Below are 24,979 nucleotides of genomic sequence, written 5' to 3'. Positions count from 1 at the left end.
AGTGGCAGACTCTGCAAGAGAGGCGCTCTGCATCGCGGTGTAGCTTGCTCGCCAGGTTTCGAGAGGGTGCGTTTCTGGATGAGGTATCGAATATATTGCTTCCCCCTACTTATACCTCCCGAGGAGATCACGAATGTAAAATTAGAGAGATTAGAGCGCGCACAGAGGCTTTCAGACAGTCGTTCTTCCCGCGAACCATACGCGACTGGAACAGGAAAGGGAGATAATGACAGTGGCACGTAAAGTGCCCTCCGCCACACACCGTTGGGTGGCTTGCGGAGTATAAATGTAGAATGTAGATGTAGAAAGAGGTATATAGCATAAAGATAAACACAACTATGTAGGATGAAAAGATGCGTGAATGGCTAAAGAGGAAAGGAAAGAGGAGAAGACTGAAGAGTAAATGGGAGTGAGGTTGTTTAACGTAAGTTCAGTCCATGGGGATGGTGGGATGAAAGGATGTGTTGGAGTGCAAGTTCCCATCTCCGCAGTTCAGAGGGACTGGTGTTGGGTGAGAGAAGCCCAATGGCACATACGGTGTAGTATATTGGAACATTCTTCATGATAAATGCACCAGACCAGTGTGACCTGTTACCTTTGCATATGTACAAAACTTCTCTCTCTCTCTCTCTCTCTCTCTCTCTCTCTCTCTTGCATACTTCAACACAACAGTTGCTACATGCTGGTACTCACCACATCAGGCCTATTGTTGCAAACATAAACAAATAGTAATGTGTTCCTAATGTTAGATGACAGTATGTGATTTAGAAAAGCAATCAAAATTTTACACATATATCTACATTATGCGTCAAACTGACATAAAACGAAACATAGCTTCTCGTTTCATAAATATAGATTATACTCTGTTTACTTTGTAGCCAGTCACAATTAAATTTCATTATGACTTAGAACTTCATGCAGTACCACTACAATCATAGCATATATAACAAAAAACAGATCTCTGCTCAAATAAATAAGCAACACTAGTTATTAATATATCATGATATTTTGCTTTACTTGCTGATATAAAACAGCCTGTCTTTCTCCATTTGTTAATATCCAGAACTTTCTTTAATATATCATACCACTGTAGTTTTCAGTATGGGCTAAGAGCAATTTCTTGTCAACACAGACCACCTGTCTGGTAACCCACTTGTGACATTACTTTTAGCACCGTAGGGAGTCTACATTTCATTCTTCTGCCCCAGTGCTGTGTGGGAGTCTTTATTTGTATGTAACATCTATATTTATGTGTATTAATATGTACTAATTGAGACTAAGATCCAGTTATTCTGCATTTTCTTGGATGCAAATGCTTCCACACACTTTTAGAATATGACGACACACTTTATGAATAATTTCATATGAAATCCTTAGTGAATTACATAGCAAAAGCAATTTCACTCAAAACAGTCTTACCTGCCAAAATTTGTGCCCGAGCACAAGTGCTTATTTGGAAAATTCTTTAAATTTTGTACAAGAACTCAAATTTTGCAGTCGCAAAATCACACATCTTAAGACAAGTTGCTGCTTTTGGCCCTCTCACTGCCTGTTATTGTTCATGGGCTAAGTTAGAAGTTGAGTTTGATCTGCTGCAGTTTAGTTAAGTTGATCCTCTTTCCTCAAAAATGTAATCATAACTACCTCACACCATTCTATCCACTACTCTGTGGCCATGTTGGGTAGGTTGATATTTGTCACGGTTTCCTTTGAACATTTCTCATCTCATTACTATATCATGCTGTGGAATTTCCATATGAAGAAAGTTACATTTCAGATACACATTAACTATGTGTTTGAAAACCTGTGTTTGTGGTGATTATTTACAACCTGTAACATCCAAACGAATACAGCAACTTGGTGAATTGATCAGCTGATGCTGTATGGTTTCTTTGTATAGTGTGGCCAATGAGAGTGCATCTTGGTAGTAAGGGTAGCACTGCATCAAACTGTGCTGTGAGGAAGCTATTTGTATACACAGTGCAAATATCCTTCTTCATGCCAGTATAGTGCTAATTGTTCTCCATAACCAACTTTACGTATTGTACAAAGACATTTAGTTTAAAAAATTCGCTATTCTCTCTCCTAGCACACACTTTGCTTGATCTAGCTACATAGCTCATTTTATGTAATTTCAATTGTAATCTCTTTATGAATCTGATATATAATTTGTCTTTACTTCAGTTTGTTCCCCTGTCACATTAAATTTTTACTTATATTTTATTTCTTTCTTTCTTTTTTGACTTTCCTTTGGTCATGGCTAATGATCAAAATCAAATATCATGCCGAACAGTTTCTTAATTAATTGAATTCAATCAGTTTTGCTTGTCCTGCTCGATAATTGAGAAATAAATATGATCCAGTCAAAAGATTGGATCATATTTATTTCAGACAGTGGGCATAAGATAGCTGGTACACTGATAAGGCTAAGTCTCAGTGTTACAATGTATATGTTGAAAAATAGTTAGTAAAAACATAACATTTTTACGTGAAATCTTTCTTATATTCACTCTTGTTTTTATTTTCCAGCACCATTGGAGGTGGGGAACTAATATCCTCTTGTGTCAGTTTTGGGATAACTTTAAAAGTTTCTTGATTCAAAAAATATCACCAACAGCCATATGTTTTGGTTTATTTTATTTTATTCCTCAAATGCTACCAGTTTTGACAACTCACTATTGCCATCTTCAGGCCCCATACGCTAATATCATATTAACAGTCTTATTGAATGGTGCCATAAAACTGGAATCGTAAATCCGATTGTTATGCAACAGATTTCTGTGAACGGGTGACACTGACTGAGCCTACATACAGTCCTCGAAACATGGTCAAAGATCATGTGGGGCCTGAAGATGGCAATAGTGAGTTGCCAAAACTGGTAGCATTTGAGATATAAAATAAAATAAACCAAAATATATGGCTGTTGGTGAAGTTTTTTGAATCAAGAAATATGTACCAGCCAATGTCCCCCCCCAGCCATAATGGACCGACAGAGACTGAACTTCAAAAGTTGTCCTCATTCTTGTGATAATGTTGTCAGAATTGTGACACATTTTTTAAATATATTTTGTTGTGTTTATCTATTTTTTTTTACCTCCATACAATTCAACCAGTAGTAATACATGTGAATGATGTAACTAACCAAGTTATATAATTACACTTGCAGAAAAGACTGTCCCAGTTGACACAGCAACTGGAAAAAGAAAAGGCACGTGTTTCAGAGCTAGAGAGCCATTTGAACACACAGAGAGAAATTGAACAAGGGCTTCATCAGCAGATAAATTTGTTGGAACAACGTGTCACAGCAGAAGAGACACGCAACAAAGAAGCCAAGGTTTGTTTTTGTCCTTTCGTTGCAGTTGCAGTTACAGTTAGATAACTTACCCTAGATAAATTGAAGCACAAAATTTGTGATGTACTGCAATTAAAATTTTGTTGTTGTTGTGGTCTTCAGTCCAGAGACTGATCTGATGCAGCTCTCCATGCTACTCTATCCTGTACAAGCTTCTTCATCTCCAAGTAACTACTGCAACCTACATCCTTCTAAATTTGCATAGTGTATTCATCTCTTAATCTCCCTCTAAGATTTTTACCCTCCATGCTGCCCTCCAATACTAAATTGATGAGCCCTTAATGCCTCAGAACATGTCCTACCAACTGATCCCTTCTTCTAGTTAAATTGTGCCACCAATTCCTCTTCTCTCCAATTCTGTTCAGCACCTCCTCATTAGTTATGTGATCTACCCATCTGATTCTTCTGTAGCACCACATTTCGAAAGCTTCTATTCTCTTCTTGTCTAAACTATTTATTGTCCATATTGCACTTCCATACATGGCTACACTTCACACACATACGTTCAGAAAAGACAATCTATTCTTGATCTTAACAAATTTTTCTTCTTCAGAAATGCTTTCCTTGCCATTGCCAGTCTACATTTTATATCCTCTTTACTTTGACCATCATCAGTTATTTTGCTAACCAAATACTAAAACTCCTTTACTACTTTATGTGTCTCATTTCCTAATCTAATTCCCTCAGCATCACCTGATTTGACTACATGCCATTATCTTCTTTTTGCTTTTGTTGATGTTCATCTTGTATCCTCCTTTCAAGACACTGTCCATTCCATTCAACTGCTCTTGTAGGTCCTTTGCTGTCTCTTACAGAATTACAATGTCATCCGCAAACCTCGAAGTTTTTATTTCTTCTCCATGAATTTTAATTCCTACTCCGAACTTTTCTTTTGTTTCCTTTACTGCTTGCTCGATATACAGATTGAATAGCATCGAGGAGAGGCTACAACCCTGTTTCACTCCCTTCCCAACCACTGCTTCCCTTTCATGTCCCTCGACTCTTATAACTGCCATCTGCTTTCTGTACGAATTGTAAATAGCCTTTCGCTCCCTATATTTTACCCCTGCCACCTTCAGAATTTGAAAGAGATTATTCCAGTCAACATTACCAAAAGCTTTCTCTAAATCTACAAATGTTAAAAACATTGGTTTGCCTTTCCTTAATCTAACTTCTAAGATAAGTCATAGGGTCGGTATTGCCTCACGTGTTCTAACATTTCTACGAAAACCAAACTGATCTTCACCGAGGTCGGCTTCTACAAGTTTTTCCATTCGTCTGTAAAGAATTCATGTTAGTATTTTGCAGTCGTGACATATTGAGCTAATAATTTGGTGATTTTCAACACCTACTTTCTTTGGGATTGGAATTACTATATTCTTCTTGAAGTCTGAGGGTATTTCACGTGTCTCATACATCTTGTTCACCATGTGGTAGAGTTTTGTCAGGGCTGACTCTCCCAAGGCTATCAGTAGCTCTAATGGAATGTTGTCTACTTCCGGGGCCTTGTTTCGACATAGATCTTTTAGTGATCTGTCAAACTGCAGTATCATATCTCCCATCTCATCTTCATCAACATCCTCTTCCATTTCAATATTATTATCCTTAAGTATATCGCCCTTGTATAGACGCTCTACGTACTCCTTCCACCTTTCTGCCTTCCCTTCTTTGCTTGGAACTGGTTTTCCATATGAGCTTTTTATAGTCATACAAGTGATTCTGTTTTCTCCAAAGGTCTCTCTAATTTTCCTGTAGGCAGTACCTATCTTACCCCTAGTGACATATGCCTCTACATCCTTACATTTGTCCTCTAGCCATCCCTGCTTAGCCATTTTGCACTTCCTGTCGATCTCATTTTTGAGACGTTTGTATTCCTTTTTGCCTGCTCATTTACTGCATTTTTATATTTTCTCCTTTCATTAATTAAATTCAATATACCATCTGTTACCCAAGGATTTCTACTAGCCCTCATCGTTTTATTTACTTGATCCTCTGCTGCCTTCATTATTTCATCTCTCAAAGCTACCCATTCTTCTTCTACTGTATTTCTTTCCCATGTTCTTGTCAATCGTACCCTACTGGTTTCTCAGAAACTCTCTACAGCCTCTGGTTCTTTCAAGTTATCTAGGTCCCATCTCCTTAAATTCCCACCTTTTTGCAGTTTCTTCAATTTTAATCTACAATTCATAATCAAATTGTGCTCAGAGTCCACATCTGCCCCTGGGAATGTCTTACAATTTAAAACCTGGCTCCTAAATCTCTGTCTTACCATTACGTAATCTATCTGCAACCTTCCAGTCTCTCCAGGCCTCTTCCACATACACAACCTTCTTTCATTATTCTTAAACTAAGTGTTAGCTATGATTAAAATATTCTCTGCACAAAATTCTACCAGGCCACTTCCTCTTTCATTCCTTACCCCCCATTACGTATTCACCTACTACTTTTCTTTCTCTTCCTTTTCCTACTATCGAATTCCAGTTCCCCATGACTGTTAAATTTGCATCCTATCTGAATAATTTCTTTTATCTTATCATACATTTCTTCAATTTCTTCATCATTTGCCGAACTAGTTGGCATATAAACTTGTACTACTGTGGTAGGCGTGGGCTTCGTGTCTATCTTGGCGACAATAATGCGTTGACTATGCTGTTGCTTACCTGCACTCCTGTCTTATTATTAATTATTAAACCTACCCCAATTTGATTTTGTATATATAACCCTGTATCCACCTGACCAGAAATCTTGTTCCTTCTGCCACTGAACTTTACTAATTCCTAATATATCTAACTTTATCCTATCCATTTCCCTTTTTAAATTTTCTAACCTACCTACCCAATTAAGGGATCTGACATTCCACATTCCGATCCGTAGAACACCAGCTCTGTTTCTCCCGATAATGACTTCCTCCTGAGTAGTCCCTGCCTACAGATCTGAATGGGGGACTATTTTACCTCCAGAATATTTTACCCAAGAGAAAACCATCATCATTTAACCATACAGTAATGCTGCATGCCCTCGGGAAAACTCACAGCTGTAGTTTCCCCTTGCTTTCAGCCATTCGCAGTACCAGCACCGCAAGACAATTTTGCTTAATGTTACAAGGCCAGATCAGTCAATCATCCAGTCTGTTGCCCCTTTTCGGGAACCACACGTTTGTTTGGCCTCTCAACATATACTCCTCCGTTGCGGTTGCACCTACGGTGTGGCTATGTGTATCGCCAAGGCACTCAAGCCTTCCCACCACTGGCAAAGTCCGTGATTCATGGTGGGAGGGGGCGGGGATAAAAATTTTACTGGAGTTGTTATTGCATTTGTAAGAATTATTTACCTTCAGTAATACTGGCTGCAGTAGAAACAAAATTCATTCTCCTCCTCTTCTTCTTCTTCTCCTCCTCCTCCTCCTCCTCCTCCTCCTCCTCCTCTTCTTCTTCTTCATATTCATCTTCTTCTTCTTCTTCTTCTTATTATTATTATTATTATTATTATTATTATTATTATTACTATTGAACTTATTGTGTTGACATTTGGTAAACATACCAGTCTATCTGCACCGTATTGTGTGAATTGTGTATCTGATGATAAAGAGTTTGTGAAAAGCTGTCATAACACATGATAACCAGAAACAAATTTTAGCTGAAAACTCCATGATGATTTTGTAAGTTGCTGTGTCTGGTGTGCAACTTACGTAGTGCCTGGCACTGATTGACTTGACCATTGGTATACTACCTACATGAAAAGAGTAGGTCTTTTGAGTCACCTTCTAGTGATGTGTCATATGAACAATGGAGAAATTTTGATGCCTATCCCCCGGAGATGACTGGTAAACGATCTGATGTTTTCCCAGTGTACTTCCAACTTGACACACAAGAATTCTACGACCTATGACTGGTAGAGTTTCCAGACTGTAAGTCACCCTCATAGTGGGTATTAAGATCAATCTAGCACCATTTTACCATAATCGTTTGGGAGGGTCATGTTGAAGATTATAATACTGACAGCATCAGTGCCAGTGTTTTTTCCCACTGTATTTTTCACATGTTATATGACCTTGTTTTACATCCATGGATGTGCTCAGATGCATTGAACTCAGAGATAAGCAAGTGCTTGATGTGTATTGCGTCCTTTGTATGGATGTCTGGATACTCATTTTGTTGGATGCTGTGCTGGGTTTGTATTGAGATAAAGTTCACTGAAGTTCCGTTACTTTGTAACTCAACAATCTTCTGTATTGTGTTCATACGATGACTGTTACTGTCTGTCCATGTTGTTGGGGTGCTCAGAATGAATAGTACACCCAAAGAACTGGATATGAACATGATCTTGTTAAATCCCAGTGCCTGAGAAACTGGAAAGCTGATGGCCACTGCTTCTGCCGTAAGCACTGAAGTGTGGAGGTACAAAGAAGAGAAAAAAAAATAACAAGAAGAGGTGCTGCCCTCATATAGTATAGTATATCAGTTACTTTCAGCCATTCAGTGATTATTTCAGTTTTATGTGAGCACAACATTTCTTCAGTTGTGATTGTTAATGTTTTGTGTTTGGAGATCAGATGGATGTATTATGCTGTGGCAAACTGAGAAAAACAAAATTCCAGGTTCTGATTCACCTGGTGGGTGATCTGTGTAGAGAAAGTGCTGCTGTTAAGTAGTAGTTACTATTCTAAAGCACTCTTTTGTTTAATTAGAGGAACAGTGTTTGTTCTGAAGAGGGTCTTAAAGGTACCTACATTCTTGTCAGTTGGGTGCACCCAAGTGTGAATTAGCAGTAACAGAAATTTATCTAGCAAGAACTGGTGCCAAATTTACATCTTGGTTTCTACTTTATTTGATAAGCTCACAAATCACTCTGTCACAGCCAGAGCAGATCTTTACATTATGTTTCAAAAAGCCTTTATATGGCAGAAGTGCCATTCAGATGTCCGTATGCAGCTGTGGGATTCCAACAAGATAGTGCCACCACTCACAACTAGAATATCTGTGACAGTATAATGCAGAAATTTTCCAGGGCTCTTCATTTCTTAGTTTGGTCATGTCAGCTGAATAAATCCGTTTGGTCAGTTTCTAAGTGCATCATTTTTCTTTTGTTCCCTTCAGTAGGGATTCCTGAAGTCCAAAGCGTATACTATAAGGCCAGCAAGTTTCACACTAGAAAAATGGCATTCAAGCTGAAGTGTAGACTCATACACCTTCGGTGCGCATTGTCTCTACTGTGCAATACTGTGTCATCACATGAAACTGACAGTAAACTCATGTTTCTGCTCACAATGGTGCGATTATGAGATACAGCCCGTTCTTGATAGTCTTCATCCACCTCCTTTGCTGTAGCATTCCAGCTTCTGTTTTCCTGCTGATATTCATTATCTTCACGAGGTGAAAGTGTTAGTATTGCTGGTAGACACACACAAACATAAATGAAGCTATCCTAGCTTTTGGAACTATTGAGTCCTTTCTCAGGTAGGAAACCTGAGTGCATTGGGGAAGGTTAAAAAGTAAGGGCAGGTCAGCCAGATTCCTGGATGAGAAGGACCCACCCGTTAGGGTGAAGTTTTTTTGTCTCCTCTCATCCTCATGATAGATGGGTGCCTCTCGTTCTGGAGTCTGAGTGATCTGCCCTTCCCTTTTGACCTTCTCCAGGCTCTCCCTAAAAAAGGAACTAATAATTCCAAAGGCTAGGATAGTTTTGTGTACTTGTTTGTGTGTCTATCGGCAGTATTAAATATTTCACCTTTTGGAGATTAATAGGGTATTGGTCAATAAATTTCTGTCATAATGTTGCTGTTATCTCATTTTTTTCCCTCTTTCCATTCTCTCTCCCAAATTCTTGTAATGATTTGGTCAGCAGATTTACTAGCTTTGGCCCATTTCAGGGAAGACGTCATTAATACATACATGCCATGTCACTCATACTGTCAAGATTATTTTATTTAATTTCTACCAGTTCCTGGCACTTGAAAATATGTTTATCATAAATAATAGTATCCAGAACAACAAATGCTTGCTGTCCAAAACATTTAAATACAAAAATCATACACATTACTAGGTGAATCTTGGAAATGGAACCCAACCTATTTGCAGGTTGCCCATCTAATGGCTTCTGAGGGAAACAAAAACTTAATTTTCAGTATTTCATATAAATAGTGACCAAATCAATGTTTAAAATGCTTAACATAATCTGCTCATTGAAAGTTATAATTTTCTGTGAAAGGTTCATCACAGAAAGACAAGTATTAGAGTTATATACTGACTATACGTCTGAGGACACCATAATTCACCACATGCAAATACCCAGACTATATATTCATTCAGAATTCATAAATGAGAGTACTTATTGATATACAACAAACTTCACATATGATTTCAAATCTCTGTGAAATCTTCTCACTGGCACCATTCACAAAATGATGAAAGAAAAAAGGTCAAGTGTTCATGCAGTAAAACTGCCACATCAGGTGTGATGTTTTAATTTATTGCTTCTTCATGCAGCATTATATCATTGTACAACACATGGTTCAAGTCCCAAACTAACAAATAGTAGCAGTAAAGTAAAACCCAGCCCAAAGGTTGGTTCAGAAAACACAGTGCTTTGCAATGGGTGGGTGGCATGGGATGTGATGGTCTCTTGCACTCCTTTGTTCTATTAACTGACATACTCAACCAGTTATAGGAGAAGCTACAGTTTAACATGGACTCCATATCACAGCATAAGTTGGCATTTTTAATATTAGTGTATAAAAAAAGTTAAAAAAGGGACAGAGAATAATATAATTTAGGAGCACTTTAGATTAGTAGAGTGGCACTTGCTCATTGAGCCACCAAGCTGCTAGTAGTAGTAATGAATAGCAAAATTTAACACATATAAGAAAACCCATTTACAGCTTCACCTGCAAAGCGTAATAATACGCTCCCTGGCCCAAAAAATAAAAAAAAATGCCCAGAAGACATGGATGGATGGCAATATCGTTGTACACATGTGTGCCAGCATACACCCCTGCACTCCCCCCCCCCCTCTCCCCCTTCCTCACACACACCATTAGCGGATTTATAAATGATTAGTTTTAATTCTCTGTGATTGATGGAATGGCCAGGCCTGATAGAGTGTACTGTATAAGGGGTGTGAACAGTGTCAGATGTAGAGAGATAATGTGAATGACACAGAGATGCCATGTACTACTGTGCGACAGTGTTGTCAGCACCTGACATAGTCTGAAAGGGGCCTTTTTGTGCATCTTGATTTGGGTGGCTGGTCAAATCATGCAGTATCTAGTTTTGTGGGGTATTTGGATGTGACAAAGGCCCAACATCGGACTGCAGGTGAAAGTGAGGGAGCCATACTCATCATCTATGTTCTGGTAGGCAGTGTCTGACTCTCATGAGGGAGGATTACTGCACTGTGCACCAACCACTTTGTAATCCATTCAAATCTGCAGCTACCACCTGAGAAATGTAATAGACTCACTGCAACATTCTGTGACATACCACACCATTGCTCAGAGACTCACAGCAGCTGATCTAGGGAACTACCATCCTGTGGGTTGGCTGCCATTAACACCGTAGCACGAAGGGATGCATTTAGAGAGGTCCTATGATGGGGAAGAGTCGTCTGCTGACGAATGCTGCCGCCTTGTGTTCAGCGACGAATTGCGGTTCCTCAGTATCTCGACGGCCACCGTCGGCGAATGTGGCAGTGACCTTCCAGTGTTTTGGGGCTGTACATCACAGCTTATAGTGATTGAGAGAACTCTGAGAGCACAGCGGTACATCACGGGCATCCTGCATCCTTGTGTGTTATCTCTCATGCAGCAGTATCGTGATGCCATATTTCGACAGGTCAGTGATCGTCCACACATGGCATATGTCTTTGTGAACTGTTTCCGCGATGTCGAGGTGCTCCTGCAGTCGGCAAGGTCCTCAGATGTGTCCCTAATAGAACATGTGTGGGACCAGATCAGATGTGTCAACTCTGCCCTGTTGCCAGTATCTAGGATTTCCAGGACCATTTACAACAGTTGTGGGCTAGCCCTTTACTCCAACTATCCAATAAAGGGAGAAATTAAACATTACCTACCTTTCTTTGAACAGAATTTTACATTTCAAATTGATTCTTATTCTTTGCAGGCTTATCGTAAGGAGGCTCATAATAAACATCTAATAATTGTTTGTACTATGGGGGTGGTCTGCTCTCTTTTCTAATCATGCCTCCAACAATTTGAGAGAATTCAGTTCCTGCATTACTCTCTAACATAAAATCCTTTCCAGATATAAATCTGATTTGTGTTTACAAATGTGCTGTAGAGTGGAAAGTGTATCTTTGTACATAAACCTGTTTAATGCTTCAAAACCATTTCTCCACTACACGAAAGAGACAAGACTTTACGTAAACCTAAGAAATGGGGGGAAAAATATGTAGACTGTTAAACCACCTGAAGATGAGCCCTCAGTACTCAAACTCATCACGCTTGTGACTGAAGGTGTTGGTTCTTTATTTTACACAAGTAAGAAACACTAGCAACTGTGAATAAAATGAAGTACATTTGGGCCATTCTGTGCCAAGTTTTCTAAATTCAGAAGAAATTCCCCTGTGACCATCATGGACTTTGCTGAGATTTTTTATGAACATTCGCACATGTTCCCAATTACAATAGTAAAGTTTTACTTCACCAATTTAATACTTGCAGAGATATAGTCATTTGTTTGACCTTGTAGAGCAGTTCACCCATGAGTTTTCGGCAACTATGAGACACAATACCTCCAACACTTCTGTCTTAGAAGAAACAAAAGTAGACTATCTGTCACTACTTTTTTGCTCTCTTAAGCAAAATAATAATAATAATATTATAATAATAATAATAATAATAATAATTATTATTATTATTATTTATAAGAAATGAAATATCAGACAAAAAACGAAAAAGGTTAGGTAAAATCTCACAACAAGAAGCGATAGAGCAATTAGATGAAAAGAAGCAGAAATTACAAGCATTGGCCAAACGACTTAGAAGATACAAAAAAAAGTGAAAATAGAAGGAAACAAAACCAAACATTCAACACAAACCAAAAGAAATTTTACCAAACAATAGATAACACACATAACAGACATGGAACACTTCTGGAGCAACATATGGTCAGACCCGGTACAACACAACAGACATGCATGGTGGATACAAGCAGAAACACACATACAAGATGATACCACAAATGCCTGAAGTGATAATTTTGTAACATGAAGTCACCCGAGCAATTAATACTACGCACAATTGGAAAGCCCCTGGAAATGATAAAATAGCAAATTTTTGGCTAAGGAAGTTCACCTCAACACATTCACATCTAACTAAATTACTTAACAGTTACATTGCAGACCCATACACAGTCCCTGGTACACTCACACAAGGAAAAACTTATCTGAAACCTAAAGATCAAGCAGACACAGCAAACCCAGCAAAATATCGCCCCATAACATGCCTACCAACAATATACAAAATATTAACTTCAGTCATCACACAGAAATTAATGACACATACAACACAGAACAAAATTATAAATGAAGAACAAAAAGGCTGCTGCACGAGGATGTAAAGAGCAACTGATAATAGAGGTGACATACCAAGGTAAAACTAAACAAAGGTCGCTACACTATGCATACATTGATTACCAAAAAGCTTTTGATAGTGTACCCACTCATGGTTACTACAGATATTGAAAATATACAAAGTAGATCCTAAATTGATGCAGTTCCTGAACATAGTACTGAAAAATTGGAAAACCACACTTATTATCCAAACAAATTCAAATAATATCACATCACAGCCAATACAGATTAAGCGTGGAATATACCAAGGAGACTCATTAAGTCCTTTCTGGTTCTGCCTTGCCCTGAACCCACTATCCAACATGCTAAATAATACAAATTATGGGTATAATATTACTGGGACGTACCAACACAAAATCACACATTTGCTATACATGGATGATCTAAAACCACTGGCAGCAACAAATCAACAACTCAACGAATTACTAAAAATAACAGGAGTATTTAGCAATGATATAAATATGGCTTTTGGAGCAGACAAATGTAAGAAAAATTGCATAGTCAAGGGAAAACACACTAAACAAGAAGATTACTTATTGTATAACCACAGCGACTGCATAGAAGCGATGCAATAAACAGATGCCTATAAATATCTAGGATACAGGCAAAAAACAAGACAAAAGCCATAAATACTTATGCTATACCAATATTGACCTATTCATTTAGAGTAGTGAAATGGAGTAACACAGAACTAGAAGCACTCAATACACTTACACGATCACAATGCCACAAATATAGAATACATCACATACATTCAGCAACAGAAAGATTCACATTAAGCAGAAAGGAAGGAGGAAGGGGATTTATCGACATAAAAAACCTACATTATGGACAGGTAGACAATTTAAGAAAATTCTTTATAGAACGAGCAGAAACTAGCAAAATACACAATGCAATCACTCATATAAATACATTGGCTACACCATTGCAATTTCATAACCACTTCTACAACCCTTTAGGTCACATAACATCAACAGATACAAAAAAAGTAAATTGGAAAAAGAAAACACTACATGGAAAGCACCCGTACCATCTAACACAGCCACACATCAATCAAGACGCATCCAACACATGGCTAAGAAAAGGCAATATATACAGTGAGACGGAAGGATTCATGATTGCAATACAGATATTAAAGTAAGCATATTATTAAAGATCCGAATACCACAACAGATAAATGCAGACTTTGCAAACAACAAATAGAAACAGTAGATCACATCACTAGCGGATGTACAATACTAGCAAATACAGAATACACCAGAAGACATGACAATGTAGCAAAAATAATACATCAACAACTTGCCATACAACATAAACTAATAAAACAACATGTTCCCACATACAAGTATGCACCACAAAATGTACTGGAGAATGATGAGTACAAATTATACTGGAACAGAACCGTTACAACAGATAAAACAACACCACATAACAAACCTGACATCATACTCACCAATAAAAAGAAGAAATTAACACAACTAATTGAAATATCCATACCCAATACAACAAATATACAGAAGAAAACTGGAGAAAAAAATTGAAAAATACATCCAACTGGCTGAGGAAGTCAAGGACATGTGGCATCAGGATAAAGTTGACATTATACCAATTATACTATCAACTACAGGAGTCATACCACACAATATCCACCAGTACATCAATGCAATACAGCTACATCCAAACGTATATATACAACTACAGAAATCTGTAATTATTGATACATGTTCAATTACCCGAAAGTTCCTAAATGCAATGTAACATATACTGTACAGTTAAAAGGGAGTCATTCTTGATCAAGGTCCGCGTCACTTTCCATTTTTAACCAGACATGACGTCTGAGAAAGGAAAGAAATAATAATAATAATAAAAATTCCTGAAATGATTTGCATATGGATAGTGTAAAACTAAGTTGGCCAAAAAAACAATAAAAAAAATTTGAAGTTCAGCTTTTTATATCTTCAGACATAATTGTGGAATACACATGAAACTGTTCTTGTAATAACGTAAGACTTAAAGGTTTCAGAGTATAAAATGTCATTCTTCTACTGCTTTCTAATAGTTTATAAATTGAGGGCGAAGTTTATGACAATTTTAAAAACGTCAAAAATGGCAGTTTTTGGCCCACTTCTACAAAGGAGAGTCTTCTGCAAACTCTTTTAAACTGTTTTTATTAGAACTACCATGCTCTAAACCACATAAAAAAGCTATTTGGTTTTGTAATGCAAACATGTAAGGCCCTAAAAAAGTACAATAGGTTGGAGGAACATTGAAAATAGGCCCATATTCCACTAATACTCAAATTAGATTTAACATCTTTTATTATGTTGTACAATTGTTTAGTACTCTTTGCGGAAGATAGGAAATGAGGTTGAGTCAGAAAACTACAAGTAAGTGTGTGTGTTTTCTCCCCTTTTTTTTTTTTTTACGAATTCAATTCTTCAAAATTCTTGTTATAAAAAATGAAGTGGGATAGGGAACTCAATAAAGAAACAGTTGTTTCTTTTTTGTTGCTCTAATAATGTGTATACTAATGTTCCGCATCAACTGCAAACTATGCTAACACAAAGTATGCTGTACCTTAAACTAGAAATAAACTAGCACATTGCACAATAAAAAGACATGCCAATAATTCTCTGTAACATGAAACCATTCCAAAGGAAGTCAGGAAGACTGTGAACTTCACCAAACTTACACAATGTATCAGTGGTGTAAAACATGTGGGCTGTTGATGTAATGTGTGTTGCATCTGTTATACAAGAGTTTTACTACCATGATCTCCACTGCCTTGGGAATGCACAGTTAAATTCCGAAATTTTCAGCCATTTTTTTCTGTAGTTATAGCAGAAAAACAGACTGAAATATGTTGTGACAAGTAGTGACAAAAGATACTGCTTTTTTTTTTTATGTTTTTCGAGTTATTCAAACTTTCATTTCATAGTAATCAAGACTTTTCATATATCCTTCCTCAGAGAGTACTAAACAGTTGTAAAACGAAATAAAAGATGCCAGATTTAATTCGAGTACCTCCACAATGTCGTTTTTTAGGACCTTATATGCTCGCATTGCGAAACCAAATGTAGTTTAGGTGGTTTAGAATTTTGATTTGATTTATTGATGCATCTTTAAGCATGCAGTTGATGTCAACATTTTACGTACACTGCATAGCTATATAAGAAATCATACATTTTTAAGATGTTGAAGGGGAATGTAGATGATTTATACTTGCCACATTTAGTAATCATTACATATAAATGCATCAAGGAGAATGACAAAAGGAGGAATAGTATGTGTAACGCAATACACATGCTGACATTTTGCCAAATATAAATGAGATATGCTTGATGCTGTTAATCATTAAGTATAAATGCATTATGAAAATGAAGCACAGCAGTATGATACAATACCATTTTGAGAAAAGCTTTAGTAGATTAGATCATTTTATTACATATTTTCAATTCTTCTATTGTATCGAAGGCTTTTTGTTCAAGCTACCTTTTTGTAACATTTCTGAAGACATTCGGTGACTACCCTGCAGGTCCGGGGGTTAGAATAGGCTCGAGGTATTCCTGCCTGTCGTACGAGGCGACTAAAAGGAGTTTCACACGTTTTGGCCTTTATGAGTTGGTCCCCTGTAGGGTTTGACCTCCATTCTCCAAAATTTTCCTGAAGAGCGAGCCAATTGGGGAAGGGCGCCTTACAAGGTGCATCGTGTCCATCGTGCATTGAGATCTTTAGCTCACTTCCTCATCATCACATTTCAATCCTCTCCAATCTCCATCTCTTGGGCGAGGACACCTTCCTGGGTGCGTTTTTCACCATGCACTATGCAGCGTCGATTTCTATGTCGACAATGACCATGGACTTCTTTGCACCTGATAACCAGCACGGTAGCCAGTCCATTGTGGTGGGGCTGCCATATAGTCTGTTGGTTGTAGCAGGGATCGCTCTGCTGATGCCTACGCCGTTAACTCCCCACATATGCCAAGGGGTAGATGCCCATCCCCCTGGGACATCAGGACTCCTGGCAATGGCCATCCTGCCAGGTGGCCTTTGCTGCAGCTGGGTGACGGCCATGGGGAGGACCCCTGGTCATAGTGGGTGGCATCAGGGTGGATGACACACTATGAAGCATAGTCCATCATCTCTTGCTGGTGGTGAAACACCAGCAGTCTGTAAGCGATTACGAGCTCAATTCAACGAACACAAGTACGATGCCAAATCGTTCCCCTTCCTGGCCACACCATGGGAGGAACGTCAGGGTAAGGATGACAGTGGATCTTACTCACCGCAGTACCTTGTTTGTTTGAGAGCTGATGGAGAATCTTTCATGACAATGAAACCTCAGTTTTTTGTTGAGCATTTAGAGGACAAGTTGGGGGAGGTGGCGAGCTTGTCCTAAGTGAGATCTGGGTCAGTCTTGATCAAAACAGCATCCTCTGCCCAGTCATGGGAGTTACTCGCTTGTGACAAGCTGCGGGATGTTTCTGTAACTATCACGCCCCATAAGAGCTTAAATATGGTCCAGAGTATCATATTTCACAGAGACCTTCTTTTGCAGTCCGACGATGAGCTGCACGCCAATTTAGAGTGGCGAGGTGTAAATTTTGTACAGCGTGTCCACCGGGGTCCGAAGGATAATCAGGTTGCCACCGGTGCCTTCATCTTGGCCTTTGAGAATGATACATTACCCGAGAAGGTCAAGGTAATGGTCTACCGGTGTGATGTAAAGCCCTATATCCCTCCCCCGATGCGGTGCTTTAAGTGCTGGAAGTTCGGCCATGTGTCTTCCCACTGTACTTCCAGCGTCACATGCCGAGATTGCAGACGCCCACCACATTCCAATACTCCATGTGCCGCACCGCCTCCCCTCTGTGTCAGCAGCGGATGGCACCATTTGCCTTGCTGGCCTGACTGCAGGATTCTCCAGAAAGAAAGGAAAATCATGGAGTACAAGACCCTGGACCGACTGACCTGTTGTTGTTGTGGTCTTCTATCCTGAGACTAGTTTGATGCAGCTCTCCATGCTACTCTATCCTGTGCAAGCTTCTTCATCTCCCAGTACTTACTGCAACCTACATCCTTCTGAATCTGCTTAGTGTATTCACCTCTTGGTCTGCCTCTACGATTTTTACCCTCCACGCTGCCCTCCAATGCTAAATTTGTGATCCCTTGATGCCTGAGAACATGTCCTACCAACTGGTCCCTTCTTCTTGTCAAGTTGTGCCACAAACTCCTCTTCTCCCCAATTCTATTCAATACCTCCTCATTAGTTATGTGATCTACCCATCTAATCTTCAGTATTATTCTGTAGCACCACATTTCGAAAGCTGCTATTCTATTCTTGTCCATACTATTTATCGTCCATGTTTCACTGCCATACATGGCTACAAATGCTTTTAGAAACGACTTCCTGACACTTAAATCTATACCCGATGTTAACAAATTTCTCTTCTTCAGAAACGCTTTACTTGCCATTGCCAGTCTACATTTTATATCTTCTCTACTTTGACCATCATCAGTTATTTTGCTAACCAAATACCAAAACTCCTTTACTACTTTGTGTCTCATTTCCTAATCTAATTCCCTCAGCATCACCCAACTTAATTCGACTACATTCCATTATCCTCATTTTGCTTTTGTTGATGTTCATCTTATATCCTTCTTTCAAGACCCTGTCCATTCCGTTCAACTGCTCTTCCAAGTCCTTTGCTGTCTCTGACAGAATTACAATATCATCGGCGAATCTCAAAGTTTTTATTTCTTCTTCATGGATTTTGATACCTACTCCAAATTGTTCTTTTGTTTCCTTTACTGTTTGCTCAATATACGGATTGAAAAACATTGGGTATAGGCTACAACCCTGTCTCCCTCCCTTCCCAACCACTGCTTCCCTTTCGTGCCCCTCAACTCTTATAACTGCCATCCGGTTTCTGTACAAATTGTAAATAGCCTTTCGCTCCCTGTATTTTACCCCTGCCACCTTCAGAATTTGAAAGAGAGTATTCCAGGCAACATTGTCAAAAGCTTTCTCTAAGTCTACAAATGCTAGGAACATAGGTTTGCCTTTCCTTAATCTTTCTTCTAAGATAAGTCGTAGGGTCAGTATTGCCTTACATGTTCCAATATTTCTACGGAATCCAAACTGATCGTCAGTGAGATCGGCTTCTATCAGTTTTTCCATTTGTCTGTAAAGAATTCACATTAGTATCTTGCAGCTGTGACTTATTGAACTGATTGTTCGGTAATTTTCACATTTGTCAACACCTGCTTTCTTTGGGATTGGAATTATTATATTCTTCTTGAAGTATGAGGGTATTTCGCCTCTCTCATACATCTTGCTCACCAGATGGTAGAGTTTTGTCAGGACTGGCTCTCCCAAGGCCATCAGTAGTTCTAATGGAATGTTGTCTACTTCCGGGGCCTTGTTTCGATTCAGGTCTTTGAGTGCTCTGCCAAACTCTTCACGCAGTATCGTATCTCCCATTTCATCTTCATCTACATTCTCTTCTGTTTCCATAATATTGTCCTCAAGTACATCACCCTTGTATAGACCTTCTATATACTCCTTCCTCCTTTCTGCTCTCCCTCCTTTGCTTAGAACTGGGTTTCCATCTGAGCTCTTGATATTCATACAAGTGGCTCTCTTTTCTCCAAAATCCTCTTTACTTTTCCTGTTGGCAGTATCTATCTTACCCCTAGTGAGATAAGCCTCAACATCCTTACATTTGTCTTCTAGCCATCCCTGATTAGCCATTTTGCACTTCCTGTCGATCTAATTTTTGAGACGTTTGTATTCCTTTTTGCCTGCTTCATTTACTGCATTTTTATATTTTCTCCTTTCATCAGTTAAATTCAATATTTCTTCTGTTACCCAAGTATTTCTACTAGCCCTTGTCTTTTTACCTACTTGATCCTCTGCTGCCTACACTACTTCATCCCTCAGAGCTACCCATTCTTCTTCTACTGTATTTATTTCCCCCATTCCTGTCAATTGTTCCCTTATGCTCTCCCTGAAACTCTGTACAACCTCTGGTTCTTTCAGTTTATCCAGGTCCCATCTCCTTAAATTCCCACCTTTTTGCAGTTTCTTCAGTTTCAATCTACAGGCCATAACCAGTAGACTGTGGTCAGAGTCCACATCTGCCCCTGGAAATGTCTTACAATTTAAAACCTGGTTTCTAAATCTCTGTCTTACCATTATATAATTTATATGATACCTTCTAGTATCTCCAGGATTCTTCCATGTATACAACCTTCTTTTATGATTCTTCAACCAAGTGTTAGCTATGATTAAGTCATGCTCTGTGCATAATTCTACCAGACGGCTTCCTCTTTAATTTATTACCCCCAATCCATATTCACCTACTATGTTTCCTTCTCTCCCTTTTCCTACTCTCGAATTCCAGTCACCCATGACTATTAAATTTTCGTCTCCCTTCACTACCTGAATAATTTCTTTTATCTCATCATACATTTCATCAATTTCTTCATCATCTGCAGAGCTAGTTGGCATATAAACTTGTACTGCTGTAGTAGGCATGGGCTTCGTGTATATCTTGGCCACAATAATGTGTTCGCTATGCTGTTTGTAGTAGCTTACCCGCATTCCTATTTTTTTATTCATTATTAAACCTACTCATGCATTACCCCTATTTGATTTTGTATTTATAACCCTGTATTCACCTGACCAGAAGTCTTGTTCCTCCTGCCACCAAACTTCACTAATTCCACTATATATAACTTTAACCTATCCATTTCCCTTTTTAAACTTTCTAACCTACCTACCCGATTAAGGGATCTGACATTCCACGCTCCAATCCATAGAACGCCAGTTTTCTTTCTCCTGATAACGATGTCCTCCTGAGTAGTCCCCGCCCGGAGATCCGAATGGGGGACTATTTTACCTCCAGAATATTTTACCCAAGAGGACGCCGTCATCATTTAATCATACAGTAAAGCTGCATGCCCTCGGGAAAAATTACGGCCGTATTTTCCCCTTGCTTTCAGCCGTTTGCAGTACCAGCACAGCAAGGCCGTTTTGGTTAGTGTTACAAGGCCAGATCAGTCAATCATCCAGACTGTTGCCCCTGCAACATGTGAAAAGGCTGCTGGCCCTCTTCACGAATGACATGTTTGTCTGGCCTCTCAACAGATACCCCTCCGTTGTGGTTGTACCTACGGTACGGCCATCTGTATTGCTGAGGCATGCAAGCCTCCCCACCAATGGCAGGGTCCATGGTTTTAGGGGGGGGGGGGGGGGGGCAGACTGACCTACCCTGAGGCTAAGAGAAAATTTGAATGCCTGCATCCCCTATGACATCTCCTTACACCACTGCTATAACGGTTCTGCCACCATCAGCTCTGCCAACCCAGGTCATCTCTCAGAGCTGGAAGACTACACCCGCCCCCTTGATGGTGAGGGGCATTTCCCTCCCTGTTGCTCTTGCACCACCTACTTCGTGAGAAACACACACACACACACACACACACACACGCCCCAAACCATCAGGGACATCCGTCCCCAATTCTGAGCCGGAGAAGCATAAGTCTTCTTCGGCTTCTATCGCTACGAAGGGGTCTCTTGGGTCACTCCCTTTTCAGGTTTTTTCTACTGGGAAAGATGACACCCACCAGTGGCTGAAGAGCCCAAAAGCAGCTGGTCGTACAACTTCACGCTCATCATCAGTCCCAGAGACTGAGCCAGTGACGTCCTCCCAGCCAGGAAAACCCAAGGAGCAGCGAGAGAAATCCGAAAAGAAAACACCTAAGACCAAAGAAATTACGGTGGCACCCATACCATTGCTACTTACAAGCTCTGCAATTGAGGATGGGATGGAGATTTTGGCGTCCACTGAGGACCTGATCTCGCCAGCCCCTCAGACATAATGGATATAGATTGCTCAGGCAATAAATCAGTGGCAGCAGGTGACTTTGAGGCATAAACTGCCACATTGAATGTTCCATGCTTTCCCAGTCTCACGATGTCGTCCTCCAGTGGAATTGCGGCGGTTTTTTCCACCACCTGGCTGAGCTATGGCAACTGTTAAGCTTTACACCTGCTATCTGCATTGCCCTCCAGGAAACCTGGTTCCCAGCAATGCGAACCCCTGCCCTCCATGGCTATAAGGAATATTACAGGAACCGTAGCGACTTTAATCGAGTGTCAGGTGGAGTTTGCGTTTATGTCCTTTACTTGGTCTGTAGTGAACATGTGTCCCTTCAAATCCTTCTTGAAGCTGTGGCTGTCAGAGTAAGGATGGCGGAGCAAATAACGGTCTCCAGTGTATATCTTCCTCCAGATGGTGCAGTACCCCTGAATGTATTAGCTGCACTGATTGATCAACTCCCTAAACCTTTTCTACTTCTGGGAGATTTTAATGCCCATAACCCCTCGTTTGGTGGTACCATGCCTGTTGGCAGATGCAGAGATGTCGAAACTTTACTGTCACAATTCGACCTCTGCCTCTTAAATGCAGGGGCCGCCACACATTTCAGTGTGGCTCATGGTAGTTCTCGGCCATTGATTTATCAATTTGCAACCCAGGACTTCTCCCATCTATCCACACATGATGACCTGTGTGGTAGTGACCACTTCTCCATCTTCCTCTCACTGCCCCAGCGTCAGGCACACAGGCGCCTGCCCAGATGGGCTTTGAACAAAGCGGACTAGAGAACTGTCATTCCTGCTGTCACCGCTGAATCTCCCCCACACGGTAATATCGATGTGATGGTTGAGCAGGTGACTAGCACAATTGTTTCTGCGGCAGAAAATGCGATCCCTCGCTGTTTAGGGTACCCAAGGCGATGGTGGTCACTGGAAGTCGCTGAAGCAGTTAAGGAGCATCAGCGAGCTCTCCAGCGGCATAAGTGGCACCTCACAGCCTGTAAACGGCTCTGTGCCTGTACCTTATCAGACAAAGGAAGAAGGAGTGTTGGGAGAGATACGTCTCCACCATTGGGTGCCATACATCACCTTTCCAAGTCTGGGCAAAGATCAAACATCTTTTTGGGTACCAGGCCCCAACAGCTGTCCCTGGTGTTACCATAAATGGCGAGTTATGTACCGATGCAAACGCGACTGCCAAGCACTTTGCTGAGCACTTGCATCGGAGAATTAGCCCTCGGCCTGTTGCACATTCAAACGGCACCCTGAAGGAAACGTCCTCTCATTCACTACATGCTGCAGTGAATCCTATAACACCCCATTTACAGGGTGGGAGCTCCTCAGTGCCCTTGCACATTGCCCCGACACAGCTCCCGGGCCTGATCGTATCCACAGCCAGATGATTAAACATCTCTCATCTGACTACAAGCCACATCTTTTCGTCATCTTCAACCGGATCTGGTGCGATGGCGTCTTTCCATCGCAGTGCCAGGAGAGCACCATCATTCCGATGCTCAAACCCGGTATAGCTCTGTGGATAGCTATTGGCCCATCAGCCTCCCCAATGTTCTTTGTAAGGTGCTGGAACATATGGTGTGTCGGCAGTTGGGTTGGGTCCTGGCGTCACATGGTTTGCTGGCTCCATGTTAGGGCGGCTTCCACCAGGGTCACTCTACCACTAATAATCTTGTGTCCATTGAGTCTGCCATCCGAACAGCCTTTTCCAGATGGCAACACCTGATTGCTGCCTTTTTTGACTTGTGTAAAGCATACGACATGACTTGGCGATGTCATATCCTTGCCACATTGTATGAGTGGGGTCTCCGGGGACCACTCCGGATTTTTATACAAAACTTTCGCTCCGTACTTTCTGTGTCCAAGTTGGTGATTTCCATAGTTCCATCCATATCCAGGAGAATGGAGTCCCGCAGGGCTCTGTATTGAGTGTCTCTATTTTTAGTAGCCATTAGGGAGCCATCCACAAGGCACAGTCATGAGCTCTAGCCCACAGCTTCCAGTTTTCAGCCGCAAAGTCATGTGTCATGCACTTCTGTTGGCATAGTATCATTCACCCAGAACCCGCACTTTACATTAAAGACGATCCACTCACTGTAGTGGAGACATATCAGTTCCTAGGACTGGGTTTCGACGCTCAGTTGACTTGGCTCCCTCATTTTCATCAGCTTAAGCAAATTTGCTGGCAGCACCTCAATGCCCTCCGTTGCCTGAGCAACACCAATTGGGATGCAGATCACTGTACGCTGCTGCAGCTCTACAGAGCCCTTATCCGATCTCGAATTCACTATGGGAGTGTGGTTTATGGTTCAGCAGCGCCTTCAGCATTGCATTTACTCGACCCTGTTCACCACTGTGGGGTTCGATTAGTGACAGGAGCTTTTAGGTCAAGTCTGGTGACCAGCGTACTAGTGGAGGTTGGTGTCCCTCCACTGCAGATCAGACGTGAGCAACTGCTCGCCAGTTACGCAGCACACATTCATAGTTCCCCTGAGCATGTGAATTAGCATCTCCTTTTCCTGCCCATGGTAGTCCATCTCCCGCATCAGCGGCCCAGATCAGAGCTAATGATTGCAGTTCATGTGCAGTTCTTTCTCTCCGAACTGGAGTCCTTCCCTTTACCAGCACTACTTGCGGTCTGTTCACATACGCCTCCATGGTGTACGCCTCAGCCGCAGCTCCTTTTACTTGGACCTAAGGACTCCATTAATCATGCCATTCTCCTCTGTCACTTCCTCTCGACTCTTGACGTGTTCCGGGACTCTGAAGTGGTTTACACCTACGGCTCAATGGCTGATGATGACGTAGGCTTCGCATATATTCATGGAGGACGTATCGAGCAGCACTCCCTGCCAGTTGGCTGCAGTGTTTTCACTGCAAAGCTGGGCGGCCATATCATGCTCTTAAGTACATCCACTCATGCCCTGGCGAGTCATTTCTCCCGTGTACTGACTCATTGAGCAGCCTACATGCTTTTGACCAGTGCTACCCTTGCCACCCTCTGGTAGCATCCATTCAGGAGTCCATCTATGCCCTGGAACAGTCCCACCATTCCGCTGTGTTTGTGTGGACCCCAGGACATGTCGGAATCCTCGGCAACAAACTTGCCAACACCTGGCCAAACAGGCGAAACGGTAACC

At 40.7% G+C, this 24,979-nt stretch overlaps 1 protein-coding gene across 1 annotated transcript in view; it reads left to right on the top strand.

Moving 5' to 3' along the window:
- Nucleotides 1–24,979, top strand: part of LOC126161823 (nucleoprotein TPR-like) — a 302,767-nt gene that overhangs the window by 169,365 nt on the left and 108,423 nt on the right. Inside the window, exon 13 of the mRNA XM_049917927.1 lies at nt 3,167–3,334. Within this exon, the coding sequence (XP_049773884.1) occupies nt 3,167–3,334 (168 nt within the window). The remainder of the gene's footprint in view (nt 1–3,166; nt 3,335–24,979) is intronic.

The sequence above is a fragment of the Schistocerca cancellata genome, chromosome 2, assembly GCF_023864275.1.
Source record: "Schistocerca cancellata isolate TAMUIC-IGC-003103 chromosome 2, iqSchCanc2.1, whole genome shotgun sequence".
Lineage (NCBI taxonomy): Eukaryota > Metazoa > Arthropoda > Insecta > Orthoptera > Acrididae > Schistocerca > Schistocerca cancellata.
Note: the sequence above shows the minus strand (reverse complement) of the source record. Positions and strands in the feature narration are given on the sequence as shown.